At 39.5% G+C, this 25889-nt stretch overlaps 1 protein-coding gene across 1 annotated transcript; it reads left to right on the forward strand.

The window, feature by feature from the left end:
• Window positions 1-1774: 1774 nt before the first annotated feature.
• On the forward strand, window positions 1775-25889 carry LOC137261656 (phosphonopyruvate decarboxylase-like). Its single transcript, XM_067799434.1, has 10 exons — window positions 1775-1861; window positions 3462-3600; window positions 5289-5419; window positions 17735-17894; window positions 18832-18887; window positions 20387-20493; window positions 21034-21144; window positions 22824-22929; window positions 24081-24281; window positions 25398-25889. Exons 1-10 carry the CDS (start codon window positions 1829-1831, stop codon window positions 25575-25577), a joined length of 1224 nt encoding a protein of 407 aa, XP_067655535.1. The 5' UTR covers window positions 1775-1828; the 3' UTR covers window positions 25578-25889.

Below are 25889 nucleotides of genomic sequence, written 5' to 3' on the forward strand. Positions count from 1 at the left end.
ATGAGAGGGATGGAGAGATGGTCTGAAGAATATCATTAGAGGGATGGAGAGATACTCTGAAGAAAATCCTGAGTGGGACAGAGAGATGGTCTGAAGAATATTCTGAGTGGGACAGAGAGATGACCTGAAGAATATCCTGATTGGGCCAGAGAGATGGTCTGAAGAAAATCCTGAGTGGGACAGAGAGATGCTCTGAAGAACATCCTGAGTGGGACAGAGAGATGGTCTGAAGAAAATCCTGAGTGGGACAGAGAGATGGTCTGAAGAATATCCTGAGTGGGACAGAGAGATGGTCTGAAGAATATCCTGACAGAATGACTTTCTGTAGAATGGCCTTGGCCCCGTTTGACAAAGTTCTTATAAGCCAAAGATCTCATAACTTTTCTCGTAGCGTCCGTAGCACCTATGTTATAGTATAGGAAGTACAATGGCTACGAGTTTTTTGAAACGGGGCTCTGACTGAGACAGAAAGACTTACTGTAGAATAACCTGGTTGTGACAAGGGTACAATCTGCAGAATATCCTGATTTGAACAGAGGGACATTTCTATAGAATATCCTGATTTGGGTGTGGGGACTTTTTGTAGAATACCCTGATCGGGAAAGGGGGATTGTCTGAAAAATATCCTGACTGAGACAGAGGGACATTCTATAGAATATTTGTGGGAAAGAGGGACTTTCTGAAGAATATTCTTAAGACAGAAGCGCTTTCAGCAGAATATCCCTGATACATATAGATTGGGGACAGAGTTATATTCACTAAACGTTCCATGTTAAGAGGTTATTATATTTCAAAAATAACACCAAGTCAAGACCAACAGATCAGTCATCAGACTGATGTGCCTTGTCGATTGCTCTGACAGAATGGAGACAAATGGGCAGAATGTAACATAAAGATGAAGCAGTATATAGAACACACTCTTGGCTCAGAGTTTTGAATCTCTCTTAGTGCTAAGATAGTCCTAAATGTCCCAAATTAACATTAACTTACAACAATCTTAGTGATAAGAGAGCTGAAAAAATCTAGGCCCTGTTCTTTGTCAACAGAGTTCAACACTTGTCACTTCATGTGTTCAAGAATTGCTTTTAAGATTGCTCAATTGATCTTAGTTTAGTTATTGTTCTGAAAAAGTTCAGTCTGCACCTTTTTTTAATTCAGCTGACGTTGGGCAGCATTCATTCTCTTCCCAGAGAGGTTACTTGTCATATCTTCCTACGAACCTCTGTTCTAATACGGCCATATTTCGCGGTTCTCATAAAATGTCCTAGTGGCAAAAAATGGCAGCAGATTTATCTCCCTTTTTCCTGTCCAATCAGAACATATGTTGCATCAACTTAGATTCAACTTGACAAATGCAAGCAATGTTGAGAAACAAATATGACATGACTGAGTTCTGTCTAAAAGAAACATTTGAGTATTGTTTTCACGATCCAGAAATTACCAAGATCTTGCGAACGATTACTTTTGAAACAAGGTCGCTGATTGCACTACTAAATCTGATTACCTCCAATCATGAGGATTGGACACGTGCACCATGAAAAGGTCGTATTAGAACAGAGGTTATGTAGGAAGATGTGACATTAGTAACCACTGTGGGAAGAGAGTGGACAGCATTATGAATTCAAATGTTGATATGTCGTGAATGAATTTTTGTGATATTGTTGAAACAATGATAAAACCTGTGTAATGCTAAACTCATTCACTTCTCATTGTTCTGTCTTCACACTTTTAATAAAATATTCACTCGTTTTTTTATTCACTCATTCATTTGCAGGTAATATAGGTACAGAAAGAAACATCAGTGTGCAGAGTGCTTCCAACATTTTCGATGACAAGGCACATATTCACACATCCTGTGATGGTAAGCATTGGTATCCAGAATCCTGAAGGAGGGAAGGGAGATAATTCTAGCTCTCTTTTATTTTAACAATTCTGACAGATTACTGTTGCTGTAGATACTTTGTCTCACAAGATGCTTGGGATCAACTGATATCAGTAAATACGTTAAGAATGTAGACTGTCATAATCTGGCCTTAAATACAGGTCATCGCCATGGAGTAGCCAATCACAGACCTAGACTTTGATGTCCCGCATACATTTGATACCATTTCTGGGACCTGAGTTTCTCAACCACATGTGTGTAAGAAAATCTTTGAAGCCCATTTCTAATGTACACTGCAGTGATAATGCTGCAGTTTGGTGCAAAACCACTCTGATTTGATTTAATAACAAAATTCAGTGTGGTGGGATACCCTTGTGGTTAAAGAATTTTCTGATAAATTTACGAAAGCGTAATGCTGCCAATTTTGTAGCATAGAATATTTTTCAGATTTGTCATTATTTTAATTATCAAAATTTGGAGTATTTTCTTGTTATTACTTCAATTATTTTCTCATGGCTTCAAGTATTTTCTCATTTGGACTTTCAATATTTATTTGGTCAGTATTCAAAGAACTTTAAACAAAACATGTTTTGAAACAGAAGACACCATTTTGAAACTGATGCAGTAAAGCACAAGAAAGCTGACTTGACGTTGGCTTATATCCACTTACTGTTGGTCATTTCATTGAATCGACAACTTTATACAAAATATGTCATGAAACAGAAGTCACCATTTTGAAACTGGTGACAGTGAAGCAAAAGAAAGTGTTCCTCTTCTTATTGGCTTATATCCACTTCCTGTTGGTCAATTCATTTACAGGTCTGTCTGACAAAAGCCTATAACAGGATGTCCTCAGATCCTTGAGTTACATTTGATTTTTTACTTAGATAATGATTATAGTAACTCTTATACATTCTGAGCTGGAAAAAATAAGGGATCACATGAAAGGATGTGTTCTATTATTTGTTCCAAGGTTTATCCTCAAGCAATGTGATCCCTTATTTTTTATCCTCAGTACATTTTCCTATGATCTATCAAGCATCAAGCAGGTAGTTCTGAACACAGTTTTTCTGACACATCTGAAAATATTTTTTATTATTTCTTTCTGACTCAATTCATCATGGACAAATCATTAAAATATGGATGGGTGAAAAAAAACCCCCAAATCCTTATCATATTGACATGGGTGTCCTAATGTTGTGGGTTTTCAGACACTTAAGACCATTTTTTATTTTCTTTATTGTTTCTTGAACAATTATGATTGCCAACTCTTTGAAGATAACTTTGTCTTAAACAAAAGCCATTTTTGGGGTACTTAAAATGTCATTCTTAAGCAAGCCACCTCAACATAGAGGATACATTGCCATCTGAACACGTACAGTGTCTGAAAACATAATCAGACACCAATTACAGAATGATTCAAAATAGTACAATATGAAAAGTATTGTATCGAGTTGACAAACCCCAATGTACTGGGGAAAGCATAAGAACTACACTGTTTTGTAAAACTAATAGTTTGAAAATTTACAACATTTTGAACAGCATGTAGAAAATATTTCTTTTTCTTATTGAATTCCAGCAAAGAGTTTGCAGTTTTGCAATACGCAGGATGTCCTCAGATGCAAAACAGATGAAACTGAGTCCGGCCTTTTTCCATCAGTGTGTCACCGACATTGGCGTTAACTTCTTCACTGGTGTCCCCGACTCCCTGCTCAGCGGTGAGTTCCTGGATGATGACATGTGACTGAGGGAGTTCCAGGATGTTGGTGTAGCCAAGTGGATAAAATGTCTGCTCATCACACTTGGCATCTGGATTTGATTCCTCACATTGTGCATTGTTTGAAACCTATTTCAGGTCTCCCCATGAAACTGCTGGAACATTGCTAAATATGACGTGAAACAATACTCACTCATTCAGTGATGGAGCTCCATGTTTCAGATTTCGCCTTTGTTTCATGGACGTTATTTCCATCTATTATGCACGTCAAACTGAGTTTACAAAACTTTAGCTTGTTCAGCTTGACTTGATCAAGTGAATACTACTGATTGCATGACGTTGTCAAAACTGGTTGGGTCTGTTATTGTGAAGGGGTGCACCTTTGTCAGTTGATTGTCAGCATGTCCGAGCAGCCGAGACAAGGTTACCGTTTGACTTCAGCAATGTCCTTACTTTCTTTATAAAAGAAGCTACAGATGGTTTAATGTTTCAGATGTATGCATGTTTATCACCAACACAACATTAAGAACATTCTCACCTCCCCTAATTTATGAAGTTAACTTGAGCTGACATTTGTGCCATTTGACCTCCCGGGTCATGCATATGTAAAGTAGCTCAGGTCAAGCTGAACAAGATGCAGTGGGAGAATTCAGAATGTACAGATCATGAGTGTCATAGATATGTCTTGTAAATTGTAATTGTTTGTAACTGATATCATTAGTGTGAGTATTATGTCCACTAGAAACCTTGAAATATTGGATTTATGTGTTGCCATATTGTTCTCATATTGCCTCTAGTGTAATTGGTTTATGTTAGCGACCTGGAATGGTTGGAAGATTGTACCTTCTTGTCTCCCAAGTTTCACCCAATTCTACCTCTCTGCCCTTCCCTGTACTCCCTTCTGTTTCACTCACTTTCATATGCCTGAGAATCCTTACTCTGGTGACCTGTCCTTACTCAGATAACCCATCCTTACTCTGGTGACCTGCCCTTTACTCAGATAACCCATCCTTATTCTGGTGACCCATCCTTACTCTGGTGACCTATCCTTACTCAGATAAAGCATCCTTATTTAGATCACCCATTTATATTCAGATATCCTATCCTTACTCAGATGACATGTAAGTACTTACTCAGATAACCTGTCCTTATTCAGGTCATCCATCCTTATTCAGATCACCTGCCCATGCTTTGAACACTCATTCTTACACGGATAACATATCCTTTTGGGTAACCTTTCCTTACACAGATCATCCATCTTTAAGCATCACCCATGCAGATCACCTGTCCTTATTTTGATTACCCATCCTTACACAGCTCACCTATTCTTATTCAGATCACCCATCCATATGCAGATTACACGTCCTTATTCAGATCGCCTGTCCTTACTCAGATTGCCCATCCTTGTTCAGATCTTGTTCAGACCTTGTTCTGCCCTTACTGTGAACACCCATTCTTACTCAGATAACATATCCTTACCTAGATAACCCATCCTTATTCAGATCACCCATCCTTACTCAGATTGCCTGTCTTTACTCAGGTCACCTGTCTTTACTGTGAACACCCATTCTTACTCGGAAAATATATCCTTACCCATCCTTATTCAGATCACCTATCCTTACTCTTACAACTCATCTTTATTCTGATAACCCATCAAGTTACTCACACTCCATGTATGATCTGTTTCAGACTACTGTGCATATGTTCAGGATAACGTTCCGGAAACAGATCATATTATCGCTTGTAATGAGGGCAACGCTGTAGGTCTGGCTGCAGGATACCACTTAGCCACTGGGCACCCAGGGCTTGTGTATCTACAGGTTGGTACAGAGCATATCTATTTTGTTTGTGAACAATTCACTGTGGACAATTCAGTATGGCTGGCAACTGGCAAGTTGCCATCTTTGATCAATATTCACGTTTTTTCTCTTGATTTCTGCTTTCGTACTTATGAAAATTTTAAGAACATCGCATTGCACAATAAATTTCTAAAAAATGTTAAAAGTAACCTGAGTTTGCATTTTTATTGAATAATGTGATTAAATCCTTTACATAACTACAGTGGAACCCTCTAATCCAATAGCCTCTAATGCTTTCAGTATTGGCACTAGAATTTTGTCCCGGCAGAAGCTAGTTATTTTGTAATCTTCAGGGATCAATCTCTGCCATAGTTCAGCACACCAAAGACAGTCCAATAATAATTATAAATATATAAATTATATATATATTATAAATATAGTAATTAACACTCCCCAAACAGGCATCCAGCAGGTATTAGTCTCCAACTGCCACAGCTCTATTCAGCTATGTCTCAATTCGCCAACAAAAACAAAGCTGACTAATTAGGATGAAAATGTAAACCCCCACTCTTATAATGAAACCACCTGATCATGGCTACAGTGATCTTGATTGACTGTTGTCATGCGAATGTATAGAAGGGTAGGAAGATAAGTATATTCAATATGAAGTCACACATGGGATCAAATAAAGTGAAACGGATTAAATTATCATGGTATACTCACTTCTCTGCTACAAATAGGTTTAGTTTCTTTTAAACAAACTTAATCCTATAAAAATAGAGTATTGTCAAGCATCGATAGTCACAGATCCAGGATCTACCCAAACCTGAATAGCTGTCTAGACAGACTATGTGAACAACTTGCCACTTGAAGAAAAAGACATTGTTGTCAATAAATAAAGTCATTTTACACCTTTGTTAACCTCTTTTCCTTCCTTCAATTAGAAGAGTCCACTTTCAGATCATAGGGATGACGCTTGCTTATTACATAATCTGTGCTCAACAGACCATGGAGTGTTGTTATATAGAATGAATAAACTCAATTTTGGGGTACTCTTTTTACCACTGCAAATGAAAGACTTCTGGTTTGTTATAAATGGAGCACCATTTTGTTTTTAAAAAAAACTTGTGGTTAATTAATACCAAGCGCTTAAAAGCCCTCTACTTCTCTCTAGCCTGCAAGCGAAACCACAGACAGGTTACGTAACTCTGTCACCAGAGCCCTGCAGTGACGTCATAGAAGGAACGATTTTCAGTTAATTGTATAGAAATTGTGTGGGAAGCTCATCATTTTGCTGATTTCTCAACATCACCAAAGACATGACGCATTGTTGTGTTGCTGTCAGTTGCTCCTTGGGGTCAGGTGATGGTGTCACTATCCACAGATTTCCACCACTAAAGTGGATGCTTCTCCCCCTACAACACTGTAGTCGAAGTGACAATATTATCATAAGTAATATTATATCGACCCCCGTCTCGCTTCCAAGAGTGAAATTGTTATGTTATAAGCAATGTCATGTAAAATTCTAATGTCCATCAATAAAATACATGTTTTACTACCTGTGAAAAGTAATTTTGATTTTGTAAGTCAGTGAAAACAAACTTTAATAGTATTCATCCTCAGACAGGGCGCCGTGAAGTCACGGACTAAAGTCCATTTGAATTGATGAGATTATGGTTTGTTTTCATCAAGTTAGAAAATCAAAACTACTTTCTACCAGTAGTTAAATATGTATCTGAATCATGACCAAAAGGAGTTTGTATGACACAACCTGTAACATAACATAATCAAGGTCGGGGTCAAAGTGAAAATACAGATGTACTGTGCGATAAATTTCTTCACTTGCAAAATTTACTTGGTTTGTAAACGTTCACTCACAAGTATGTAGACACTTGTCAATATATGTCTTATTTTATACTTACCTTAGGTCTATAGCATATTACCTCAAGCTTCGCTTAGTAGGAGATCTGCTATTCAATCTTGAATGGCTACCTCGCAATTGACGACTGCCATGATATGGAAGTGTCTGGATCTCCCCACTGCGCATGCACCCAGACTCCACGAAAACTTCACTTTTACTTCAAGCGTCGTCTGATCGAGACGTGTTTGGGTTGCCAGATTTATTTTTCCAGCTAATAAAGTTTGACTATACTATACTTTTCCACTGATTCCTTTCAGGTTCTTTCAATCTTTGTGTCGATTATAACGCATATTTTCGTTATTGTGCACTTGTCGGCTACCTCGTAAGAAACATCATCAGGTAGGAAGCTCAGGGGGAGTGCTGTTGGTACTTACCTGTCAGCACTGAATACAGTCTTAGCAGTCAGAGGAGATAGGAAGGTCTCAAAGATCCCTGAATTGGTCGTTGTGTTGAAGGCGTTCGAGCTAGAGGACCAAAAGGTTAAGTTTCGGTCACCAACGTGGGACCTGAACGTGGTGCTACAGCACTTGAGAGGTCGCCCCTACAAGCTGCTGAACAGGGCATCATTTGACAACCTTACAAGGAAAACGGTGTTTCTGCTGGCGTTAGCTACAGGAGAGGGAGTTAACAAAATTCATGTGCTGGATGTGACTAGGGTCCAGTTTGAACAGACCAGACATGGTGCTGCACACTTGGGCCTTCTCTGGAATTTCCCAGCGAAGGACCAGCTGATAGGTCAACCAGAAGGATTATTCACCATCCCCCCTCTTACTGCCACCATCGGACCAGAGGATCGAGAAGAGCCGGTTCGGGCTCTCAGACTATATATCAAGAAGTCCTCTCCTCATCGGGGAACTAGGAAAAAGTTGTTCCTGCCTTTTTCTACAAAGGCTAGAGGGGAAGTCACCAAGAACACAGAATCCTTAGGGTTGAGGCAGACCATCCTGACAACTTACGACTCACAGAATCTTCCACACCCGTTGTCTAACAACATGCACAAGATTTGGGCGTTACCCTTGACTATGGCCCTGCACAGAAACTGTACAGTTCCTGACATTATGGCTGGTTGCTTCTGGCGGTCCTCAACAGTATTTGCTAGCCAATACTTGCAGGACTTAGCGGTGGAAGAAATGGAGGGCTGCAGTCTTTCAGACCATTAGTAGTTGCGCAGCAGCTCTCGCGTACTTCCACCCTATAAGGTACGATCTTACTTACCTTGGTCTATAGGGGACTTGTTCTTACATGAGATAAGTTACCGTACCCCTCCGGTGGTTAGTATGTGACCTACTGCTCGGATTCTGGTTCCAGTGACCTTCATGAGAGATTGTTGCGGCAGACCGGCCTACAGTGAATCAGTAGTGGTCTGGCTGCCCCGAGGCATATGTGGGATCTTAAGACGCTGATGGTCCTCTGGAGTCCTACACCACCATCCTGTCTGTTGTATCCATATGCTATAGACCTATGGTTAGGTAAGTAAAAAAATTGTTAAAATCTAAATATTTTAGATATTTAAATACTTACCTTACCATAGGGCATTCAGTCCCTCCCAAAGCTGGATGCTCCTCACCACTACGGACTCTTCGGCCTGAGAAGTAAAAGTGAAGTTCTCCTGGAGTTTGCATGCATGCGCGCCCCAGTGTATGTCGTCTGTCATTACACTTCATGACAAAAACAATGATTCTGTTGAAAGCTCTAAGAAAAACAAAAGTGCAAATATTAAAACAAATTAAAGTTATAGGAGCAACGTCAGGCTATTACCTTGTTCGAGGAATGTATCCATCATTCTACCATGAATGTAAATACTGGATTGTGATTGGTTAATCAAAGTCATCCAGAGGTATATAATCATGTTATACACCTGATTTTCCAACACGTTAAGTATTTGTTTAAAATGTGAATAACACACTAATGGTAGAATGGAGATAAACGTACTGTGTTGGAAAATCAGCGGTATATAACAAAATTATAACAGCTTTAAATTTTGTATTTAAAACCTCACGCTACGCCTTCGGTTTTAAATCAAATTTAGAGATATTATAATTTCGCTATATACCTCTGATTTCCCAACACAGTACATTTATCTCTTCAATATCCACAAAAGCGAGTGATATATAATTCATCTGCAGATTTGCCAAGTGATGTGTCTTTTAACAGTCTAATATACAAATATGTGATGTATCATTTCAGGTTTTCCACATTGCTGTATAGTTTCATTGGTTACCCAAGATAGCACACCTGGCAACTAATTGCATAATGTGCATCATTTTTTTAAAAAAGTAATTTAGTGAGCCAATATTAAGCAATCAATCAATGTATTGGCGGTTGATCCTTTGAAAGAAGGGTGCTGTTTTTACATACACACAGACATGACAGAGTGTATTCAGTATAGATTAGTAAATGTACATAAACAAACACTACCTTTTGACAAATCCCCTTTTAAATCCGCATAAAAGTAATTGATCAATCAGCATGTTATCGGTTAATCCTTTGATCAATCCAGACACAATAAATGCCAAGTGGGGACCCTTGTTAGGTAAGTGGCGTTTCCACTAATTGTACCTGTTATAAATTCATTAACTGAGTGAATGATGACAAATGACGCGTAGGTTTATACCACCTAACACGGATTACAACCTAGTGATTTTGACAGAATCGTCTATGGAAACAAGGGTTGTAACTCGGAAACTAGGCAAAGCAGGAGACAAAACTAAATGATAGTAGATTGTGAGAACATATGGCTTTCATTTTTCACAACAGCTGTCGCGATTTCAGGTTTGTACAAACCTGCAAACGAAATAGTTTAACCCCTGAAATGTAGATGAATTCTGCATAGGCCCTCATATCTATACCTACTATTACGTCATGGAGACATGCCGCTCTGATTGGTTGAAATTTCGTTTGCGGTTGAGAATTGTGTACTGTTGTCAAAAAGGTCGATTTAAGGTAATTAAAGATCGAAATGAGCAGTTTTAATAACAGGGTTTCATTTATAACAATGTCAATGAGTGATTTGTGCATTTGCACCCCCTACAGTATATGTGATCTTTAAGACTGTAGGTGAATAGAGATGTAGGCGAGTAGAGAACATGCCTTCAGTATCTTAGCTCTCCCTTTGATTGGCTGAATGTGTATTAACAGCACAGTGGATTAACATCGTCTTTATACTCAATGGATAAGCATTAGGCCTAAGTAGGTGAGGTATATTGGTGAGATGCATGTGGCAGTTTTATTATAAACATCATGATGCTGCCACAGTTTGTCTGTCGCTTACCATGTCAAGAATGATCAAGTGGGTTAGATTGAGGAATAAAGAACAGGTTGACTTTCAACACTTTGTTCAGTCGTATTTTAATGCACATAGAAGATCATTCTGAGGTTGGAAAAGGAAAAGTTCACTAAACTGACACGCCCTCTATACTGGCATTTTTTTCTGGTTTGTATGAAATGCCAGTTTAGAGTGCTTTCATAGTATTCCATGACATTAAAATATTTTTCCAAATGGAATATATTATACAAGAAATAGTGAAACAAGCATTGTCCCACGTCTGAAAGGTATTTTTTCAGTGATTCCTCAATAACCAGCTTTTTTCTAGTTCCATGACCCTGGGAGAGAGTTTTATTCTTTATTCAGATATGCCGTGCAGATGATGTACACATTACATAAAATACAATTGCTGACATGAATATTGATGTACATGTGCATGCATGCATAAATCTACATCAGTTGATAATTTCATATTTATGAGCCATAGTCTTATTTAAACACACATAAAGATGTAGATGGAAACAATGAATCGTCCTTTTTCAGTCGATGAAACTATTAGGCTAATGATAGCATTCCTTTAATGGATGAGAAATGAATTGTAAACCAAATGATATCAAGCTTGAATCTGTCAGCCGAACTGCAGATGTGTCATATTGCACACTATTAACAGATGAATGTGTATTTCAGATTTTAGAAGCTATCTTGTTATTTTATGACACTCCTTACAGGGTTCACATGGGCTTAAAAATGAACCAAATTTGGACCTTTCAAACTAAAATGGCTGTAAATTCGTTTTGCCTTGAAATTTCCCTAATTTCCCTAATGGGCCCTATATTTAGCAAACTTGACCACTTAGGTTTTATAGGAAACTCATCCATGAAAATAATACCTTGCAGTGGGTGTTAGTGAATCTCCGTTGGACTTTAAGGACCCGTGAAGGTCCGTGGTAGAATAGGGACAGAATATACAGAATAGCACATTATTTAATCATGTCATCATACATCACTTTATTTCATGTGCCGACACATGTTAATAATTTACTCACGTATACAAAATATATTGTGTTACATATATATTACATATAACATCATAATCATATATATTCTACTTTATTGACTACACATTGTCACTGTATCAAATTACAACACACAAATTACATTGCAGTCCAACCAAATGTGACACTGCATTTGCATATTCTATGAGAATTTTCTTTCCGGCAAAGAAATAATTTTTTTTATTTTCTATTCTAGAGTCCAGGGCACAAGGCCATCTTAATGTTACAATGACTGTAACTCCCATTCTCAAACATATTAAGGCTTAAGCTGGTATGAAAACAGGGTAATCTCAACCAGCAATTTTCAACATGTCATATTTGGGATTTCACTTTCTTAGTAAAGTACAAATTCTAGTACAAATTCTCAACAAATTGGTTGAGTCCCATTCCTCAGTGTCAGGCACCCTAATTGCCAGCACACAAAGTCAGCTGCCTAGCCCGCTCAGCCACTGCGACTTCCACAAAATGAAAGTCGGACAACTGGTAGTCTAGACTGCGTTCTTTGTGTACCCCTCTGATGAGTGTAAATTGGCATGGCTCCCACGGCCAAAAGCTATGATTACTCGATGCCATGTAGAAAGTGGTCAAAAGCAACATATGCCATATTTGTCTAGGGTGACATGAGGTGTATAGCAAATAGGAGTGTGTGTTTGTGGGTTTGCAGTAGAGAGAAAACTCCAGGGTTTGGAGTTTGTTTTCGTTTGAAACCGAGGTATCTAGAAATACTACCTTTTGGCATGAAAATTCTGCGGTGAATTTAATGGTAGGGCATGCAGAGAAATTGTTCCTAAGTAGAACTAGTTTAAGGAGATTATGGAGACTGGTTGGTTTTATTAACCAGCTGTGTTTGTGTCTCCTAATAGCTTTGGCAACTGCTCTCAAACCTTCCCCGTTTGGGATGTTGGTATAGAGAGAGTGACATCCATTGTGACTAATAGGGTGTCCTTGTTATTATTGACTGAGTAGGATAATACTGCCACTCACTCATACTAGACACAACGGTCAGTGCAACAGTCACCACCATTTGCTATGGTAGACACTTGCCATAGATGCACCGTTTGCGGTGCCAAGCTATCCCACAAAGATGCACTTTTGAGACATACTAGGACTAACCATGGCGACACTGCCTTTCAATGCACCCTGTGCCATAAGTCGTACCACCATCTTGACGACTGCCGGAAACATATCTCCAGCAAACACAAGTCCACCGATGAATCGAACATGTTCATAAAACGCACATCCCGCCACAGAGTGAGCTACAACCCACTGCCCGTATCCACCTTGGAAGAGAACTTCCTTGCGGCGGATAGCTTCATAGACTATCAGCACTGCGAGGAACCCACTCAGGGACCCACGTATCGAAGCAGAAGCGGAAAACATCCCTCCACTGGCCTGTTCGAACCCACCTTCACACAACCCCCCCTCAGGTAACCACTTATATCCAAGGACATAAACCATGCCCTTACATGCTATGTAAGGTAATGTAACGTGCTGATACCACCAAAGTCTAATTGGTCTGTGGACATTTACCCATCACATCTCATTACCGAGCCCTGGCAAGTCCTTGTTACGGTGACAATTACACTGACAGAGTCACTCTACTGTGACTCGGCTCGAACCAAATTAAAGTCTAGGGGGTAATAATACATTTAGGCAAACCAACCTGTTTCACCGGCAAACCTGCCTCCAGTTAACTGAAATAGTGAAGGATAAAATAAGAACCACAACAAGAAAAGTTTTAGAATTGTATTATACTTAAGATAAACAGTTTTACTTACAATGGATAACAAGCATATATGGCACCCTATTTTCTAATAGGCTGAAGTATGAGGACCGGCAGTAACTCAAGGAAGGACTGGACTGTAGGATATACCTTAAAGTATAAAGGAATACCAGGGTAACAAAAATATAAATGCTGCGGAGATTTGGGCGCGAGCTTTCAACCAAACAGTACTCACAAAAAGCTATCTTAAGCTCAACAGCACCGGATTATCCTAAATCCTAACCCCAACTCCGACTTCCCCCAAAATATCCCCAGTTGTCCAATACCTGTTCCGGTCGGTCCCCCTTCCGTTACTGACCTCTGGCTAACCCTATTTATAGCCCGCTGGCGGATCTCGGAGGGGAACTGCCTTAGCGAGACTTCGGACTTTTGGTATTGACACTTTACAAGTGAGAAGTGTGCTTTTGAAATTAAGATAATTACCAAATAGGGTGCCATAGTATATATAAAGTATATAAGTGCAAAAAGCTGACAACATCCTCTTTGCGATGATGCACATAAAAATAGACATAAGAAAACATATCAAGCGTAAAGTGCAGTTAACTGACTTCAAACTACCTTACAATACTGCGTTGGTACACTTTAAATTCCAACATTTTCATAATAGTAATAGCTAAGTGTACCAACCGCACATCAATAAAAAGTACACATAATAAGGATTAGAATGATGTAAAATAACATAATATTGAAATATAATTTTAACCGTAGCGACAGCAATTTTACATACACCAAACACGGCCCTTACTATACTCAAGATAGCCACTAGGCTGTCACGTGATCAAGGGCGGGAGGTGGAATTCACGCAGCCATAACAGTCCTCCCATCCACCCCAATGGTTGCTGTCCCCCATTGGATACAAAACAGTTCCTGGGATCCCCTATGTCAATCCTGCAATCAGGAAAAATCTCGACGAGATCCTCTACGAGTGTAGGTGCCTAGTAAATCCCATGGCACAGCATCACGATTTGCTTTCCACCGCGGCGCTTCTGACACTCACCATCCCGGTGACCCAACCTGACATTACACAAACATGAGTTGGTGCACACAACCCAGCACTCCCAGTGACTACATAACTCTCTGTGTGATACTCACACACTGTGTATCCCGATTCCTCTGTTACATTATATATTCTTTCATTGTATGTGGTGTTACTTTGCTCAGCCCCGCACTCAAATCATAGAGTGTCAGGGCTCCAGGTCCTTCAACAGTGGGTGAGGGACTCTCATATACAAATTCTATATTGCCTTATACGATTTGTATTATCCTTCTGGTTTCCCGACAAACTGGATAAACATCCTTTATTCAGTCGGCATAGTAATGCCCCACCCTCCAGTGTGACATAACATTATACACTAAACAAACATAGTCATACTCACCAGGTGTCTTATCCTGAATGTTTATTTAACATTCATTCCTTAGTAACTCTACATACAACCGGCTCATTGTTAATTACAATGATAGGCTTAATGCTACCACTGAGTACGCATCAGCTGCTTTACTACCAACACACGCCAAATTCTAAGCTTCGCCGGTACTCCACCGGCAACCACCGACATCATCAAAGTAACCACTGGATGCCACCGGCACTAACACCTGGCAGCCACCACCCTAACACCGGCCACACCACCGGTCCTACCAACAACCACCGGAACCACCGATGACACCACCAGGCCGCCACCAGCACCCCACTTGCAGCAGGCGGTGTGTGTATTGTTCACCGGCCACACCTCGGACCGTCGGCCGCCACCTCTGGCTCTCCTAAAGTATATATACACCCAGTCACTGCTAGTCCAGTCTGGATGAAACTAGTCACCTCCGTGCTAGCATCACAGCCTCTCCTCGCCGATTCCGGTCTCTACCTATTTTCCTATAGGCTTAAGATAGTCGTAGTGCTAAGATCACTTTGTGCCAGTGGGCCAAGGTTTCGATACATGCTTCTTTTAGGTGGCAGTCTACCACCAGTCTCGACAACTGAATCAAACTTACATTACTCCATATAGATGTACACAGAGTACAGAATTAGTATGGTTCCAAATGAAAATTATCAACGACATCTTCGCCACAAACTATTATCAACAAAAAATAAAGACCAGTGACTCATCCCTGTGTACCTATAAACACCCTTTTTTGTGACTTTAATTTGATAAATAGACTTTGGAAGAAAACTGAAGAGTGGCTCATGTCTGATGCCGGAATAAGAATTAAACTTACCCACAAATCATACTATCTGGATTAAAGGAAAATTGAAAATCGATCCTTTGAATATAATTTTGCTTCTTACTTAAAACAATCTTTCGCAAGTGAAAACATGGAATAATACCAGATCAAAAGAATATTTTTAGAATCTGCCACCAGTACTATTATGTCTCAAAATGTACAGCTTTTACAACTTGTTCTTATGATAAATTTACAAAATTCTAAACCTATCACCATTATGAACACGATTCTGTCCGCCTTTGAGTTAGCAACAAACTGAACATTGACTTGAACGCTTGCCATTTTGCAATGAACATTGTGACCATTTGAAGCATTTATATGCATGATACCACTGGCATCTAGCACTCAAAATACTCAATGCAAACAAAAACTTAAAGGAACAACATTAAACAAAAGTGTTCATCTGTTCGGTACCCCTTCTGTCTGGGATTGATTAAACAGTGTTCACTCAGTGAGAACAGTTCACTGGCTGCTCGTGACAACTTGCATGAAACAGGCTATAACCCGAAATGCTGTGTGCTGGGATATTTAATCCCTTATAACAACGTATATAGAAACTCACCCAAGTGTCGACTGATATCAAATACATCAATACAAGTTGATAAAGTAATAAATATCTGAGGCTTGCTGAGGATATTTTGACATTTATCAACGAGTGTTGATGTACTTTATATCAGCAGACATAAGAGTGAGATTCTATTTATCATCCAAACTCATTTTTCATTAGGTTCACACCACTGGCTTTAAACTTGCAGTGCAATGATGTCATAGCATTGTGATGTCATCAAGTTCATGATGTCATAGCATTGTCAGGCATTGTGCAAAACTTTTGCACAGTTTTGGGTGATGAATAGGGTGCCGACACAGTGAGGTTAAACATCTGAATGAACCCTCCCCTTGCAACCTTTGATTCAGTGTCCACAGGCTGCAGTTGTGTAGTACATTTAAACCAATCTCTTGGAGCAGTATGGTAGTCTGGTGGTTAAAGTGTTCGCTTGTCATGCCGAAGATATGGGTTCACTTCTCTCCATGGGTCTTATGTGTAATCCAAATTTGGGTGTAGTGTTCTCCCTAGGGTTCAGAAAGGGCAGGGTAAATTCATGGAAAAGGGCACTTCATAACCTCAAAGGGCATGTTGGTGAGGATTATTGAAAGAACAACAAAATGTATATGAAGTCAAATTGTCTTATGATTTCAGTTCTAAAGTTTGTTTTTACTCTTCTCAGTTTGTGTTTTAAGATTAGAATTTGGAAAAGCATTTCAAATCTGGAAAATACACACTCGTCATAGTAAATGACTGAGATTGAGACGAAAAAGGGCAGGGCGCAAAATATAAAGGGCAGGGCGCAAAAGTCAAAGGGCAGAGCGCTGCGCCCTCTTAAATGTGCCTAGGGGGAACACTATGGTGTCTGACAAAGTGATATTGCTGGATTGTTGCTTAAAGCAGCAGAGACCACATATGTGACCTGCCATGAAGATCAGGCTCAGAATTGATTTTCCGGAACCCACACTTGTATTAGGAGGCAACTAACAGGCTTAGGTGGTCAGACTCACTGACTTGGCTACACATGTCATCCCAAATGTGAAGATGGATGGTCATACTATCGATCTCTGGATTGTCTAGTCCAGGCTTGATTATTTACAGACTGCCATCACAAAGCTGGAATATTGCTGTGTACCGTGTAAAACTAAACTCAGTCATTCACAAAATTGTGTGAATAGGGATACAATCATGTTCACATACTTTGGATAGGGAAGTCTTTAGAAATGATAATAAGCTGTCCTGAATTGCAGTTGAACAATACCCATTTCAAGCAGTTGTTACACTTAGAACAACAAATTTAGAATATTAGATTGTGAACAATGTTTTGTGAGACAAAGATCTTTAATATTTATTTTAACGTTACGGAATGCATTGTTAAGATCCAGTAATGAAATAATTAGAGCTTAGAAAAGTAAGAATTTAAGAATTCCAAATTTTAATCGTAATGATGATTTAATCCGGTTTGCCTGCCAACTGTAATGCATGATAGATGTCTGACAATGAGCAACATTCTTAATTAGAAGTAACGAGTAATCTATTTTTTTCCTTTTAGAATTCAGGGCTGGGCAATACAGTGAACCCCTTGATGTCACTGACTTCTTCCAAAGTCTACAGTATACCATTGCTTCTTCTGATTGGATGGCGGGGTCAACCAGGGGTCAAGGACGAACCTCAGCACTTTGCTCAAGGGCAGATAACTCCAGATATGCTCAGTGAGTGATACTTTAACCAGCAGATAGTTATGTCTTGTCAAATGAAGACTGTATAGTGTATGTAATCTTTATTATCAAGAGAGTGGTTATCCGGGTAATATAGGTGCTGATAGATGTTGATACTTCTCAAGTACTGTCAATAGTACATCAGTCTTAGTGTACCATGAAGAAATGATCTCCAGCAATCTATGCTTGTCGAAAGAGCTGACTAAAGACTTCAGGCATGCTGACTTTGTTGACACTAGTGGTGTTAATTGAAATAATTGAAGATTTGCTTGCAGTGACCAGACAACCAAGCAACCAATCACATTTTCTCATAATTGAATATAGCTAGAATATTGCTGAATGCTTCGTTATACAACAAATGAACACAATGTAAAGGGGAGCTGCCCTCCCCTAGAATTTGTTTTGAGATTATATTTTGTGCATTAAAGTATTGCTGTAACACTCTTTTAACATGTATATTGCTCCCCTTATTAAAAGAAGTTCACTACAGCCTTGATCTACCTACATATACCGATGTGGATCATAGAGACAAATAATTGTTAACTAACTATTGATTGATTATCAATAAATATTGGCAAAGTAAGTTTGAGCAAAAATGCCAAAAGGAGTCTGAAAAATGAATGCATGAGTGGCTGCATATTTATGCATGGATACTGACAAAACAACATAATTTAGGAACATCAAATAAATAACAACCTAGCTTCATATAAAACAAGATCAAATTAAAACATTACAAAAGTAATTATGTCATATTGATGACACAATTATCATATCAATAATCTTTGATATTTTTCATATAAAGATTTTTCCAATTATTAATAATTTTAGCCAGCCCCAACTATGTAACACAATATGCTGTTCATGTATTGATTGATTTGTGTTGAAGTGGCTGAAATTACCAAACTGATAGCAAGAATAATCTTTATTACAGATTTAATGGACATTCCATGTAGAATATTGCCGAAGGATGAAACAGCTGTCAAGAAGGTATCTATTCATGAAGTAAATTAAATGATGATGATGTTCAGCTACCATTCCCTGTAACAAGAATTGATCTTAACCTATGATTGTCACAAGAAGCAACTAACAGAATTGGGTGGTTAGACTCGCTGACTGTAGGTTGACACATCATTGTTTCCCAGTTGTGTAGATCAAAGCTCATGTTGTTGATCACTGGATTGTCTGGTCCAGACTTGATTATTTACAACAACCAGGTAGCTTGAATATTGCTTAGGGCTGCGTAAAACTAAACTCATATCATCTATATCACCTGGAGGGATGCAGTTCTAATGGGTCTGTTCTGGTCACTACTTTGTGTGCTCCGTCGCTTAATTGTAATTTCCAGATAACATCTTGGCCATTTGATTGTTTTTATGACCCCACCATATATGGCATGGGGCATATAGGGTTACCCTCTGCATGCGTCAATACATCCGTACATCCATACGAAGGAATGTGCTCTATCCACTCAATCCACTATTCACAAAAACACCCTGGGCTTTCTTGTGACTCTAATGGTGTGCATCCCATATTTTGTCTTTGTATTTTATTGGGTTTTTTTTGAAAGATTAGAGACATTTGAACGAGGTACATTTTGCTGAATTTCTCTGTGATGATAGTGTAATAGGGGACAAGGGTGGGGGTATGTTATCCCCTCTCCTCTAAAACCTCTCTATGGAATTCATTTAGGTTGCACATGTGCATCTCATTTTGATTTTGTATTTTATTCATTTTCCCATTTCTAATGCTGTTTGAACTTACATAAATTTTGTTGAATCTCTCACTGAATATGGTTTTATAGGGGATGATATATTACTGGAAAGAAGATTAAAATGGTTGCAGTTAACCAGTCATAGTCATTTGGAGACAATGGGGTATTGTGGTATTTTTACCTATGCCTCAGATTTTATCCATCACATTTGTGTTTTGTTCCTCGTTGAGTTGTTTGCTGGAATAGCACTAAAGACATGGAAGACCATACTCACTGACTGACCATCCTTGAACTACAGGAAGAATCAAACCTCTGTCGTACGCCATTATTGCCAAGAATTGAAGCAAACCAATCAACTCGTGTAGCAAAATGCATTTGGAAGCATGGTAATAGCAGAACCGTTGAACTTTGATACTTCACTAAACTATGCAGACCAAAATTTAAGCACTGAAACATTTACAAAGGGAATGACTGGCTTGCTGGGATAGCATGAGTAGTTACCAATGAATGACTGACCTGGTCCACTGTTGTGTGACCCACCCTAAAACTCCTTACAGCGCTAGTTTGCTCCTAAGGGGGAGCATTATGAATGTGTCACACACTGTCATGGAGCTTTGCTAAGAGATAAGTAACTTTGAACATGGTAGCAGATTGTGTTTTTTGTTTGCTTATGTTGTGGAAGTAGTCATTTCTGTGCCCACTGTTTAGCCACAAAACCATGACTGCCTGTCCACTTGAATTGTATTCATTCATCTTTGCAAATATGTTTTTTCAGGTCATACAAGAAGCTGACCAACATTTCAAGACAAAGAAATCCCCTTTCAGTATACTAGTGGAAGCTTCTACATTTTCTCAATACAAATTGCCTCAGTTGCAATCAAAGTAAGCTATCTCTGTTATAATCTGATGGCCATGTCTGGTATCATCCACTGTGATACTGCTGGCATGTTGTTGTGTACTGGCAAACAAGGATAAGCTGGATTGGTGAAGACAACATGTTTATGAGAAGTAGGCAGTGCACAGCAATGAACAAACCCTTTTGTGAATGGGAGAGCAGATCTAGGCTAATGCATGTGCAGTGCATGGCAATGAAATTGATTCAGCGCAAGGGTGCGCATCCCTTGCACATATGACTCTCACATGGTCACACTTGATTGCGGACAACCAGGGGTTTGGCTTAAAATGGCATACATGCTAACATGGGGCAATTGTCAGATCAGTGCCCAACTTATCCTTGTTTGCCAGTGATTTGAAAGTACTTTTCAGATAAGTGCCCAACTTATTCTTGTTAGCCAGTAAAACTAAACATACTCACTCAGATAAAGTCACTCTTTATAGTCAAATTAATCTACTTCATCCTTTTCATGATACCAAAAGTAAGACATGCCTTCCCAGCCTGTATTTCATGTTGTGATGTTTCAGCTTTCCACTGCTGAGAGAAGAGGCCTTGAATATCGTAGTAGAGATCCTGGACGATACAGATATTATTGTTGCTACTACTGGAAAGCTGTCTCGGGAACTCTTTGAATACAGGTAAAGACAACAGTGGTGGTGTTGTTGCTGTGACATTGCAGATCAAGTTTTAGAATCTATGCAGTTTGAGGGTGGTTGGGTAGATCAATGGTTTAAAGCGTTCGCTAATCCCGCCAAAGGTCCGGGTTCGATTCCCCACATGGGTATAATGTCTGAATCCCATTTCTTGTGTCCTCTGCAATGTCATTACTGGAATATTGCTAAAATCGGCATAAAAACTTACTCAGTCAATTAGAAGAGTAATTTGATGATTTGTTTATTGTGATATGCTATGACTTGTGATGTCATTATTTGAATATTGTGACCTACTGCTTGACACATATTGGATGAGCCTGTGCAGAAAACATGTTTGTGACAAGTAGGCGGGGCAGGGAATGTAGATGAATACAATTGGTTGCTAGAGGGGTATGAGGTAGATTAGGGATTAAGGGAGGGATGAGGGATTGAGGGAATATGCACTTGCAATGCACACTGACCATGGCATGAACTCAATGCCACTTCTGTTTAACACGTGTCCTGCAGACACGATTTGCACGAGGAAATTGAATATTTCAAGTTGTAGGCAACAACCTGTTTTATGAATGTTCTGGAGGGCCTTCCCATACATGCAAACTGGGGTTATTTGTCAGGTTGTGGCTCATCTAATACTGGTTCATCAATAGGTAGAAACCTATCAATGTATGTAGGGGCCTAAATTGATTGTGCCCAGGGTGTGAGGTTTGGTTTAAGGCATGTCATCATAACCTGCAGTGGGAGTCATTGCTCATTTGCTCATGATATTGATCACTAAAAAATCCCATTGTCTGATGCCTGGGACAAGTACTTTCCATTTCGGGCAATTACCACTTAAGGTTTCAAACACTCAGAATTCGTTTCACATCTACTCAAAATGTAGTTATTAAACTTTACACTGATAAGAAAGTAGGGTTATCTTTCTTTGCCATTTATCAATTTTCCAGTGACTTTTAAAATCACTTGCCCAATGGCAAGTGAATTTTTTTTTTTTTAAAATTTTGAACCCCTGTCACTGGATTATCAGGTCTAGAATCAATCATTTACAGGCCACTGTACCAGAGCCAGAATATTTTAGCAACTGAAATGTCAGCTACTGCTGTTGCATTTCAAAGTTTGAGAACGTGAAGATCTGGGTTAGAACTGGTCGTCAGTAACCCGTGATTGTCATAAGAGGCAACTGGCAGGATTGAGCTGGCAGGCTCACTGACTTGTAGACACACTGCGGAGATTGATACTCATGTTGTTGATCACTTGATTGTCTGGTCCAGCCTCGATTATTTGCAGACTGCTGCCATATAGGTGGACTATTGATGAGTATGACATAAAACTCAACTGACCATGACCCAACACTGCCGCTGTTTCAGGTCATTGGCTCCCTCCCTCTGCAAGCCGTCTGCATTCTGCTGTTTATTTTGTTGACAGTTACATTTACAGATTCTTTCATACAAATGCATAGAATCGGTGATTTACAATGTGATTAGGTTGTCTGAAAAAACATCTTCTTGCAAACTTTGAGATCGATTGGATCATTGGATTAAGAGATATTTACAAAAAACGAGTCCACGTGTATTTCATGCCAAACTATGGAAGACCACGGCTGTCAAACACTGGACAGTATGCTGTAATGTAAGTCATATTTCTGATTGTTTTGTCATGTTTTTCAGAGAAGCCAAACGTGAAGGTCATGAGAAGGAATTCCTCACTGTGGGGTCAATGGGTCATGCATCTTCAATAGCACTGGGCATTGCTAAATTCCAGCCACACAGGAAGGTAAGCAAATTCCCTAAATACCTAAATCCCTCAAGTACAGGTCATTAAGTTCCTTACTGAAATACACTTTCACTCATAATAGGCGGATCTGGAGGGGTATGCGCACCCCTCCCTACCCTCGTTTGTCCTGAAATGATGTTAAATGACCATTGGAACTCGGTTGAAAATTAAATGTGTGCCCTGTCCTTTTCTCAGTTGTGTGCACACCCGCTTTCTCAGAAATCTGTATCCACCCCTACTCACTAGTGAAATGTACAGACCTCACCTGAAAAGTACTCTAATATCAGAAAATTATACACTGATATGTCATTTAAATACTAGATTCTATACACCATGTACTGAAATTAGTCGGTTCATATGGAACGTCTTTTTCAAACCATTTTTGGTTCATGAATTTATGGTTTATAATACAACTAATAAACAAAATGCCACACCTATACAAACTTTATGAAATATGTGAACTGACCATGGTATCTGACCATGTGAAAGGTTACTTGCTTGGTAAAATTTGCATCTAATGAGAACTGACCTGTGAAGGTCCCGAGGTAGAATAGGCCTTCAGTAACCCATGCTTGCCACAAAAGGCGACTGTGCTTGTCGTAAGAGGCAACTAACGTAATCAGGTGGTCAGGTTCTCTGACTTGGTTGACACATGTCATCGGTTCCCAATTGCGCAGATCGATGCTCATGTTGTTGATTACTGGATTGTCTGGTCCAGACTCGATTATTTGCAGACTGCCCCCATATATCTGGAATATTGCTGAGTGCGGTGCAAAACTAAACTCACTCACTCACTCTAATTAGAACTTTGGTATTTTTATATGCTGCCATAATGCAGATATTCTCATGAGAGTAGTATTTTATGTGAAGGATGAGGACATTCTTATGGATATACAACTTCATTATTCTGTATAGGCAATGTTTTGACATGGATTCTATTTCAAAACGGCACTTATGCAGAATGTAGAAGTTGTATATCCATAAATTTAGTCCTCATCCTTCATCTACCCAGCTTCTAGACTGTCTACCCTAATGCAACTATTCACATGTGAGTGGTACACTGTGGACGTACAGACAAGGTTGATCCAGAGAGAGTGTTTTGTGGAGTATTACAGGCTGTTATGCTAACGCATTCTTTCCAACCCTCATAGGTTGTATGTCTAGATGGTGATGGTGCAGCACTGATGCATCTTGGGGCATTTTCAACTGTGGGCCAGAGGGCGCCCTCAAACTTCAAGCATGTTATCTTCAACAATGGATGTCACGATTCTGTTGGTGGACAACCTACAGAAGCAAGCCACCATGACTCATTTTCATTTGGTGGTGTAGCACTCGCCTGTGGATACAGGAAGGTAGGTTTCTGGGAGGCACATGCTGTCTTGGTGGTCTTACTGATAGGCCCCCCTAAGTAACTGAAGGAATTACGGCAAATTTGAAGGAATTGCATCTCCAATGTAAACAAACGCAGCCCACTCGCAAAACAATTGCAGCGACATCGGTCGTTTAGCGGTAATAACATCAACACAATGCCCCTATTTGAAGCAATGTCTGTAATACTTGAAACACGCTCGGTCATCTATGGAGATTTCTCGGCTCCACTTAGTGAATTGTTGGTCAAGTTCTGAAACTCATACATCTAAACATGGCATGACTGGAAGGAGCACCCGTCTCTGTGAATTTGGATTTTTGTTTCTCCTGTCTCATTTTTATAACTGTCCATCCTTGAACACCGGTGTTGAATGCGTTTATGTATGAGGTGTTGTCGGAGCTAAAGGTTGTTTTTTGTAGGAAAAGATCGTCACTGCAGAAGAATGCATAAGTCATGCCCCTGGAGGCTTCCAATGTTCAGACGTAAAAAACTTCCAGGGGCATGACTTATGGCTCTCTTCTGCAGTGACAATCTTTTCTTGAAAAAACAATCTATAGACAACACTTCATACCTAAATTTGCTGTAATTCCTTCAGTTACTTAGAGGGCCTGACTGAGGTCTGTGGGTATAAAAACTGGGTGCCTTGGTGCCACATTCTCTCTTGGTGGTGTAGCTGAGGTGATAGGGTATAGAAGGCTGGTTTTTGAGAAACACAGAGGGCGCCTTCAAACTCCAAACGTATTATCTTCAACAATGGATGAGATGATTCTGTTGGATGTCAACCTACAGAGGCAAGCCACCATGACTTATTTTCATTTGGTGGTGTAGCTCAGGTTTGTGGGTATAGAAGGTGGGTCAGCCCCATTCTTGTCACTTTGAGGGGTAGCTGAGGTTTGGGGTAGGAAGGTAGATTAAGACATGCAATATGTTGAACATGATAGAAATATTAAATTTGAAGTGACAGCCATTTACAAACACTTTCAGCTAGTAAACGCTTTTTGGAATCTGTTGATGGGTAAGTTTAATCATAACCCTCAAGGTTTACCTTTTCATCTTATCGTTAAAACCTAATCCAACATCGTGCATTTCTCTCCTTCAGACTCTAGTAGCCCAGACCACAGAGGAGCTGGTCACGTGCACAAGGCAGCTGGTGGAGACCCCTGGGCCAGTTCTCTTGGAGATAAAACTGTCTGTAGGCTCTCGGAGCAACTTGGGTCGGCCAACACGAACTCCCATACAGAACAAATCTGACTTCATGGAGCATATAGGGTCTGCTTAATTGTCTCCCATGTCTAGTGCTGTTCTAGTGGAATGTGTTTAGCTTGAAATATACTACGCAAGATGGTTTTGCATGACTATAGTTAATTTGTCATTTTGTGACCGGTAAACTTTAGTCCGATGCAAAACATTGGTATTCATATATTTTAGTGTATGCATATATATCCTATTCTATGCCAATACATGTGATGATTATGATTTCAATGGAGAGCTAGGTGGGACTTACCTTGTTTAGCATGTTTTAGATTTATTTATTACAGTCACTTTTGACTGTATTTTATCAATCTACCTGAAATAACCAAAGTGTGAAAAA

Source organism: Haliotis asinina, chromosome 14 (assembly GCF_037392515.1).
Source record: "Haliotis asinina isolate JCU_RB_2024 chromosome 14, JCU_Hal_asi_v2, whole genome shotgun sequence".
Classification (NCBI taxonomy): Eukaryota; Metazoa; Mollusca; class Gastropoda; order Lepetellida; family Haliotidae; genus Haliotis; species Haliotis asinina.